This window comes from Stigmatopora argus, chromosome 10 (assembly GCF_051989625.1).
Source record: "Stigmatopora argus isolate UIUO_Sarg chromosome 10, RoL_Sarg_1.0, whole genome shotgun sequence".
Lineage (NCBI taxonomy): Eukaryota > Metazoa > Chordata > Actinopteri > Syngnathiformes > Syngnathidae > Stigmatopora > Stigmatopora argus.
This window is the reverse complement of record NC_135396.1, coordinates 2,955,713-2,965,438: the sequence shown is the minus strand read 5'-3', so window position 1 is coordinate 2,965,438 and position 9,726 is coordinate 2,955,713. Positions and strand designations below refer to the sequence as shown.

Here is a 9,726-nt window from a genome sequence, read left to right as displayed (position 1 = left end):
CACGTCAATGTCATGCATTTTGAGAAATACGGGTATTATTGTTTTAAAATGCTTCACTTGAATAACTGGTCCTGCCGCATCTTGACTATTTAAGTACTATGTTTATTTATCTTTAATTCTGTAAATGGGCGGTCCTGGCTAATTTTGCCCCCTAACACTTATGCATTCCTCAACGTACAAATACACATATTATCTGTTATTATTTATGTTTATCAAATACACGCTTAAATTAAACCTAGGCCTTTTTTCCAATGCCATTTTAGCACACAACTAACGTTGACCGAATTGAAGAACCTAACACTTAATTTTCCTGGCCTTCTGATCATAAACAATGTGTTATTTGTTTGTATACAAAAATCACCCCATTTCAATTTAGATGCAGTGCCACTTCACTGACGCTAGAGCTCGGTAATGGCTCTCTGCAAACTCCTCCACGGAACAGACAACTTGGAATATAATGAATTTTCTTTTTTGGCGAGGGCTCTCATGTGCCCTCAAAAGAACTCGCCCTTGGTCCACGTTGGCGCTAGCAAAAACCTGTCCTGTCTCCAAATACGCCAAAGGCTCTAATTTCTGGAACCCATTTTGGAGAAAGTCCATTGGTCTCTTCTTTGATTTTGTAAGGAGCTTATGAAAATCCTGCTTAAATGTCATTAGCGGATTCATTCTTATATTTACAGTCACTTGATTTTCCTCACACGAGAGCTCTGTTAACGACCATTTCACAAGTATTTGTCACACTGTAGCACAGGGTTCTGCTCCAGTTCTGCACTATGGAACTGTTTGAGTACTCTTCATATATTAAGGTATTTTTTTCCGGAAGTTAAGGAGCATAATTCCTAAAAAAAAAAAAGAGGATGAACCGGCTAGCGTTTTCGCGTGCCGCACATGCTAGCACATGTTGACAGATTGACAGAACGGTCACAGGGTGACAAGAAGATAGAATGTACATCGGATCAAAATCTGCCACTCATTCTGGGTGTGACTTCTTTTTTATTCTTTATTTTTATAGTGGGTGAGGCCATGCTGCTGAGAAAGGACTAATTAGGAACTCGTTTTATTGGTAAGTTTTTTTTCTCTCAGTGAAGCTGTGTCCAAAATATAGTCTGGAATCATTTGGAAGTTAATTGCTGTCGTATTTGTCATATTTAAAACGCCTACATGGTGCAAAAGTACTCTTCTGCAGGCATGTACTGACACAGAGGAGCATTGTTTTATGCGTGCCGTCTCCTGCTTGTGTCTACACACGCTAACCCCTTTTAACCCTTATTTTTTTCTTATTATTCGGATATTATTGTAGGATAGATAGTATTATTTGGATGCAATTTTTTTGCTGCCAAATTTGTGCAACTGATTCTTTTTGGCGACTGAATTTTGGTGGGTGAATTATTTCAGACAGATTTTTTTTTTAGCACTAATTAATCCCCCCCCATCTTTTTTTCTAGAAAAATGCCACTTTTTTTTTTGCAGCCAAATTTTTGCAACTGATATTCTTTGCATTTGAATTTATTTCCCTCCAATTATTTGTCCCACCCAATTCTAGCCACTGAATTTTTTTTGACTGAATTTTGCTGTCTTCTAAATCCTCGCCTATTTTTGTTTTTTTTGTTTTGCCACTTAACCCCCATTTTCCCCACTCAACATTTGCCACTATTTATTTTCTTTTCTTGCAACTGATGTTTTTTAGCGGTGGAATGTTGACGCTAAAATAAAACAGTTGGACTCTCATCCATTTTGGTCAAATTCCAACGTGCTACGTCATCTTTTTTTTCAGGCGAATATCGCGGTGACCGCGAGGTCGGCCCGGCGCCCGTCCGAAGCTGGGGAAGTTCAAGGTGGTGCGGCGGCAGCTGCTGCAGCGGTACGAACACCAGCCCTTCGTCTCCTGCCTGGCCGGCCTCTACGGTTGCCAATGGCGACGATATCAACGAGCTCGAGCGCAGCACGGAGAGTGCTGCTGCAGCAAAGTGAGCCGGGTCGTCCGACGCCGTCGTTCGTCACTAGTCCCCCCCGACCCATATCTTGACGTGGTCTTGGGCAGGTGGAGTCGGCCACGTTCGTCCTCCTGATCCTCACCTTCTTCTTCACTTTGGTCTTCCTCTATTTCTGGGTGGAGGCTCAAAACGACTACGATGACTTTGACAGGTGAGTCGTGGACTAGAGCAGATGTGAACAATAATTGTATAATTAAACATAAAAAATGGCACTTTTTGGAATGACCTTCACAATTTAAATGATTAAAAGACAGTTGTTTTGAGTAAAAATGAATACAAATGAAGGAGTAGTTCCTTCAAAAATATTTGATTAATAGTGTAAGATTCTTGTTGAAGTGTTTAGTTAAATAATAGTTCTGACAATGGAAAAAAAAAGGGTAGTAATTTAAATTTTAAAAAGTGATCCTGGTTGACTTTTTTCCTCTCTAAAACAAGTGCTGTTATAAATTGTTAGATTAGTTAGCTTTATTCATCCCGTATTCGTTTTGATTGATATAAATCCATTCTTTAAAAAAAAAGAGCCTCTTTTTTTCCCAAAAATAACTAGACTCAGTGAAAAAAGTGCATAATGTGGAACACTGATATACAAATCATCAACTTCACACATTACAACAACTTTTTTAGCAACTAGACGAGGTGATCAGGCATCATTAGGCTACACGATGATAAATCCAAAGTTTATTCAAACTGAGGAAGGTTAGCCGTTAGCATCTCCGTATTTTGATTCACGGCAGATTGAAAGCACACTGAGCACATTGACAAAAAATAGTCGCCGACAATAATTGCTAATTGCCGTTCTTCTGTTCTTAGGTTCAACTTTGTCAGATTGGGCTTCTGGTTCCCCTGGTCGCTGTTTATCCTGGTGGTGGCCGTCGCCATCTTCACCTACATTGCGCTCTTGCTGGTAAGCACAATACCTTTATAGCACTTGTCGTCTTCACAAAGTTAAAGAGGAACTTATTGAGCCGTAATCGGTCTAACTATCTAACACAGGGGTAGGGAACCTATGGCTCGGGAGCCACATGTGGCTCTTTTGATGGGTGCATCTGGCTCTTTGCCAACCTGTGTGCTAAAATATGGAAATCGCTGTTGACAGAACTGAGATATTACATTTAGAACTGCTTTAATCTTCATTTTTTTTGCAGTAGACTCTTCTGGAATGCATCCTCTCATTGTTACGCAACAGCATGAGAATCTTTTAAAAAATATTCAGTTTTTTTTTCACTTTAAAAGTGGTGAAATTACAAAAAAAAATTGAAAAGGCACTTGTTTACATGTATGTATTTTGACTTTTAAATTCGTAGTATGGCTCACAAGGAATAACATTGGAAAATATGAATCGTTTGTGGTTCTCTTCGTCAAAAAGGTTCCCGAGCCCTGATCTAACACAATATCCAGTTGTTTTTATCCCTCCCGTACGTTCCAACGTGGCATACTCGTGAACGCTAACGCTAGTTAGCTCATGCTCCTCAGGTGCTGGCTGTGTGTCTTCTGTCCGAGGGCCAACGTTTGTACCTTCACTGGAGCCACAAGGTGCTTGAAAAGATTTGGATTTATCAACCAGGCGAGAGTTAACTGGCGCCCAATTTGCCGCAGATCGGCGTGGCGCTGACGCTGGTCTTCTGCGTGGCGTCCACGGCCGCCCTGTCCAACCTGTGGAGGAAAGAGTGGGCCACGGTGCTGCTTTCGCTTCAGGTCGGGTCGGGCGCATTTTTGGCCAGAGGTTTGGGCCGGCGTCTGATTGGCCGTCTCCCGTGCGCCGTCAGGTCACGGTGCCGATGCTCCACGTGGCTGCCGTCTTTGTCATGCTGGTCATTACCTGGCCCGTGGCTTTGCACTTTTGTCGCACGAGCAAGAGAGGTAAGAAGCGTCAAATGTCATTCCAACTCCTGGTGTGTTCAAGTCCAGTTTGTTTTCCCATTTTTGACTGGAAATTTAGCATTTTTAAAGGCAAAAATTATTAAGTATTAATGCATACCTGTCATTTCAATTCATGTTGTGTTTGATTCGCATTTGAACATTGTTAACAATTTTTACTTTTGCAGTTTTGAACAAAAACTTCCTATGGACACATTGATGCTATTCCCAATGCATCTTGCACTTGATTCACAAATTGTCTTTGAACACGTTCACCAATTTTCACTTTTTTGTGGGAAAAAACTGACCAGATGCATTTCCAATTCATGTTGCATTTGAACATATTCACTAATTTGTCATTTTGGGGCAAGATTGGACACCTTTTTCATTCATTCGGTTTCATGTGAGATTTGCATCACACTTAATTGCATATATGTTTAATTAAAAATAACTCAATCATATTGACACATTCAATATTCACATCTTTGCCTATTGAAATATTTCAACATATTAAATCTGAACACCTTTAATGTCATCACAGTTTTTTCTTTCATATATTGCATCATCTACCCCCCAAATACTCTCAAAAGATATATAATATTTTTGACCAATAATGAAGCGATTTTGCCCCCACCCAAAATTCCCACCGACTCCTTCAACAACACAAATTAATTTGGTTTCACGTGACATTTGAGCCACACAAAAACATTTCATACATTTTCAAATTTTAACCAGAAATGGGCCATTTTTTTTTTTTTTTTTTTTTTTTTACCAAAAACCTCCTGTTTCACCCACTTGACACATTCAACAAGGTTCATATCTTGACCCATCAATATCATTCATATATTTGGACACATCACTCAAACAATTGATACTTACAACATCCCATTTTTGCCCAAAACGTCAACGTTAACAATATTGCATCCTTTTTTTGGGGGTCATCAGCATGTCGGGTGTCTATTCTGGCCGTCTACTTGTCCGGATTGTTCTTCCTCTACTTGGTTCCTCTGGGGATGTACTCGCCGTGCATCAAAGACGCCGGAACGCTGGGGGCGGCGCCGATGCTCTTCGGACACCGCGGGGCGCCCACGGTGAGACTCCCCGAACGCAAATGTCAAAAGAGTCACGCCGGCTGACGCCAGTTCTTGTTTTTATTTTTTGGGGCGCCGTCAGCTGGCTCCGGAGAACACAATCATGTCCTTTGAGAAGGCCGTGGAGGCCGGGGGAGACGGACTGGAGACCGACGTGTCCATCAGGTGAGGAGGATTCGCTTCAATTGGCTGCCGTTGATGGAGGGGCGGGCGGCAATTGGTGGGAAAATTGATTGGACGGATTCTATCGTCACCAATTTAAGGGAATGGCCGGTGATGTTTGACGAGCGCTTGCGTGTCAAAGTGCGATTAGCGTGCCGCTAATCCCGTTAGCCTCGACTGAACAAAACTCTAGTGAGAGTCCAAGGGTGTCAAACTCGGGTTGGTTCGCGGGCCACATTAACGTCAACTTGATTTCATGCGGGCCGGATCATTTTAGATATAATATTTAGATTTTTTTTTTAAGTCCTGAATATTCAGTTTTTGATAGATCTAAAACAATGTTTATTTTAGCTTTTTTGATATAGTTTTAGATTTTACAAAATGATTTTTGAACTAAAAACACAGAAAAAAAGGATTAAAAAATGACAATTATTGTTTTAAAAGGGGGAAAATAAGGAAATAAAATATACATCTATACTCCATTTTAATTTGATCCTAAAACAGAAAGTCGGCACTCATGATTTACTTTCCCGGGCCACACAAAATGATGCGGCGGGCCAGATTTGGCCCCCAGGCCGCCACTTTGACACTTGTGCCGTAGACTGTGAAAAGGGGATTTAAAAGAAGACTATTGATAAGCGCCATCCAACTGTAGGAGACAAAATCGGAATTTGACATTTCCTTTTTTCACTGCCATTGGGAGACGTCCAATCATCATTCAGCTGTGAATTTAAACGTGTTTATCACTTATAGACGTCCAAATCTTTTGAAGCGGAAGGGTGGCTGCTAGGCCTCCCACTTCAAATGGTTTGGACGTCCACCCTTTTCAATGGGAGCCAAAGAGTTATTCAAAAAGCATGAAATAAATTGATTTTCAAATTGAAAACGAGTTTGCCAAAATATTTAAGAAAATGAAAGAAGGAAAATGAGCATTTTTAAAAAAAAGTTGAAAACCAAAAATACATCAGGCGACGTAACTTTTTTTTTTCCCTCTTCTCCTGGGCAGTTACGACGGTGTTCCCTTCCTGATGCACGACCCCACCCTGCGGAGAACCACCAACGTGGCCGACGTTTTCCCCGAGCGGGCGCACCAATTGGCCTCCGCGTTCACTTGGGCCGAACTGCGGCGGCTCAACGCCGGCCAGTGGTTCCTATCCGTAAGTCTGTAAGATCCTCCCTTCCCTTTGGGAACGAACCGGCGAGATGTCCGTCGACTTTGGGGGTCACTCGCCCACCGACTTTGTGCGACTTCCAGAGAGGCCCCTTTTCCGGAGCGTCCTCACTGAGCGAGGCGGAGCGGCGGCGGGCCGGGAACCAGTCGGTCCCCTCGCTGGCCGACTTTCTGCGGCTGGCGTCGCCGAGCGGGCGACTCGTCATCTTCGACCTGCGCCAGCCGCCCCCGGAACATCCTTACCACCGCTCGTACGTCAACGTCACCCTGGAGGTGGTTCTGTCCCACATCAACGCTTCTCAGGTAGGAATCTTTTCCATTCTGTTGGCGCCAGTCGGATTCAAATCTACGTGTTCCAGGCCATAAGCCAGGGGTGTCAAACTCGGGTTGGTTCGCAGGCCGCATTAACGTCAACTCCATTTCATGTGGGCCGGACCATTTTAGATATAATATTTAGATTTTTTTTATAAATGGATTAAAAGAACTGGATTAAAAGCCCTGAATATTCCGTTTTTTATAGATCTAAAACAATGTTTATTTTCACTTTTTATATATTTTTAGATTTTACAAAATGATTTTTGAACTAAAACACAGAAAAATGGATTAAAAATGACAATTATTGATTTAAAAGGGGGAAAATCAGGAAATTTAATATACATCTATACTCTTCATTTTAATTTGATCCTAAAACAGAAAGTCGGCAGTCATGATTTACTTTCCTGGGCCACAAAAAATGATGCGGCGGGCCAGATTTGGCCCCCGGGCCGCCACTTTGACACCTGTGCCCTAAATAGGCAGTTTTTTATAGATCTAAAGCAATGTTTATTTGACCTTTTTTTTCTTAGTAATGGAAATTTTCTTTTAATCATGTTTTTCATTTCAAATGGAAACAAAATATATATTTTTAATGATGTTCAATATTAAGGTGGAAAACGGAAAATATCGATATATTTATTTTTAGATCTTACAAAATGGATGAAAAAATTGCAATGATTGTTTTTAACAAGTGGAAAATCAGGAAATGTAATTTACATCTATAATCATATGAATTTGATCCTAAAACAGAAAGTCGGCACTCATGATTTAACTTCTCGGGCCGCACAAAATGATGCGGCGGGCCAGATTTGGCCCCCGAGCTGACACTTTGACACCTGTGCCATAAGCGCTTTCGTGAAAACGCGGTCTTTTCTCAGGTTCTGTGGCTGCCGTCCGAAGACAGGCATGTGGCCCGCGCCGCCGACGCCGGGCTGCGGCTGACGTCCGCGGAACGCCTATCCGTGGCGGCGCTGAAGGACGAGGGCATCGGCACCCTCAATCTCCACTACAGCAGGATGTCGGAAGCGCAGATCAGGTAACGCCACGTCAAGCCGCATGTCTCCGGCCGTCTGAGCGTGTGATGTCCAACCGTCCGCAGGAAGTACGCCTTGGCTAATATCAGCACCAACCTGTTCGTGATCAATCAGCCCTGGCTCTACGCGCTGGCGTGGTGCGCCGGCGCCCACACGGTCACCACCAACGCCGTGCACGTCCTGGCCAACGTCCGCAAGCCCCTCTTCCTTATGGTGAACACTCTTTTCATTCGTTTACTTTAAATAGAGCACGTCAGAAGTTGAAATTGCATGCCGACTCCCGATTGGTCGAGACTCGTAATTTCAAATGATACATACATACATACAGGGATGAATATTTTGTGTAGTAAGAAAAAAGTGAAAACCTAAACTCTGAGGCAAAAAAAAATGCTTATATACGGTATTTAGCGAGTATAACACGCACCCATAATTCGTGACTAAAATTTTGCGCGTTATACTCTAATAAATACGGTATACAGACGCTCCCCTACTTACGAACGAGTTAGGTTCCGAGCGATTGTTCATAAGTTGAATTTGTTCGTAAGTTGCTCAGTGCTATATTTTGTATTATAATTTATGTTTAAGGCCTATATAAGTATATTGAAGGTTTATATAAGTGTATTTGTATGTTTAAGGCTTGTATAAGTAACACGCATTGGTTTGTACTGAAAAAAACATTAAACAATAAAATGGAGAGAATACATACAGTACTGTATACATACATTAGAGAGAGAGATTTACTAGAAACTGGCCGAAAGAAGCTATCTAATGACGATTGCCTTTCGCTTTTCACCAACCATATTGAATAATGGATGCACAAGATATTTAATGATAAAAATGAAAAAGGTTCTTTGCGCACTGGAGATACGTTCAGGCACTTCCGCACTGCAACGAACTGGGCAGAAGAAGGTAGATGCTGGGTGAGATGAGCTCTCATAGCGCCAGGCGTCGGTATTAGCGGCGGAAAGAAGCACTACTCGGAAAAAAATACAAAATCGAACTTACGAACATTTTTCGACATAAACGCAATTTGCAGACATGTTCGTATGTACCGTTGTTCGTAACTCAAATGTTCGTAAGTAGGGGAGCGTCTGTACTTTTTCGGGGTCATCAAGTTGCCTTGTTGCCTCGAAGTGGGACTAGTACAAAGCCATTAAAGAAAACAAACCCAGAAATAGAGAAACGGTGTTTCTCCCCCTAATCTAATCAAATTGTCTTTTTTTCAGACACCCGAGGAATACAACCTGATGTGGATTCTAACTAACGCCGTCTCCGCCGTCCTCACCATCTGCATTTTCATTTTCCATTGGTGCGTGTGTATTTTGATGTCATTGGCCCCTCTCGGTCAAAATGGATCGAACGTCTCCCACCGTCAATGGCGGCCCGATGATCGTAAATCCCTCCAACCCACAGGTGGCGAGAGAGGGGACTTCCATTCCTGTCAGGCGGTCGGCAGACTCGCCAGAACAGACCGTACAGCAAGTTTCGAACGGGTACGGCAAATCGACATCCGCTAACAAAATGGCTGCCGTTTTAGGGAAGTCCTAGTCAACGCGTCACGTGTGTGTTGTGCGTCAGATTCCTCCGGAGGGACCCGCCTTCGCCGGAGTCCTTCCGATGCATCTCTCGTCTCCCTCCCTTTGGTCTCCCACCTTTCAAACCCCGCATGTACAAAGCATTTCCAAGACAAAAAGACGTCGCGCATTCTTTCCTAACGTTCGCCTTGTTCTTTTTTTTGGTCTAGAAATGAGCAACGTCTGGTCCAGCGACGCACCGACGGACCCTCGTATCCCCGCCGTCGTTGACGACATCCGCCGAGACCAAGACGTCATCCGGTTTGGACACTTTTAGTGCTTGACTTTCTACACGTTTTTGTTGCAGACGTAGAGCCGGGTGACATGTATTGCAAAAAAAAAAATTAAATAGTCAGCATGCTGATTGGAATTTTCTGTCAAAAGGTCTTCGTGTTTTTACACTGTAGAAAATGTTAGATTGAAATTTCAAGTGGAAGTAGTATTGCCCTTGAATTTTCAGGTTTTAATGGGTTGCTACTCCAATTTTAGCGCCTTACTTTCTACACGTTATAGTACTTAAAAATGTAT

General features: G+C 42.6%; 1 protein-coding gene across 4 annotated transcripts; it reads left to right on the top strand.

Moving 5' to 3' along the window:
* Positions 1-1,795: 1,795 nt before the first annotated feature.
* On the top strand, positions 1,796-9,568 carry gdpd4a (glycerophosphodiester phosphodiesterase domain containing 4a). Of its 4 annotated transcripts, XM_077612286.1 has the most exons (14): positions 1,796-1,967; positions 2,042-2,145; positions 2,805-2,898; positions 3,591-3,689; positions 3,761-3,854; positions 4,797-4,942; positions 5,025-5,107; positions 6,111-6,261; positions 6,360-6,578; positions 7,469-7,626; positions 7,690-7,837; positions 8,851-8,933; positions 9,038-9,117; positions 9,369-9,568. In XM_077612286.1, exons 5-14 carry the CDS (start codon positions 3,773-3,775, stop codon positions 9,473-9,475), a joined length of 1,257 nt encoding a protein of 418 aa, XP_077468412.1. In that variant the 5' UTR covers positions 1,796-1,967; positions 2,042-2,145; positions 2,805-2,898; positions 3,591-3,689; positions 3,761-3,772; the 3' UTR covers positions 9,476-9,568. The 4 variants fall into 4 exon arrangements, with proteins under 4 accessions (XP_077468412.1, XP_077468411.1, XP_077468410.1 ...); XM_077612285.1 differs by lacking the exons at positions 1,796-1,967; positions 2,042-2,145; positions 2,805-2,898 and adding exons at positions 3,485-3,527; positions 9,203-9,267; XM_077612284.1 differs by lacking the exons at positions 1,796-1,967; positions 2,042-2,145; positions 2,805-2,898 and adding exons at positions 3,485-3,527; positions 9,203-9,292.
* The last annotated feature ends 158 nt before the right edge of the window (positions 9,569-9,726 follow it).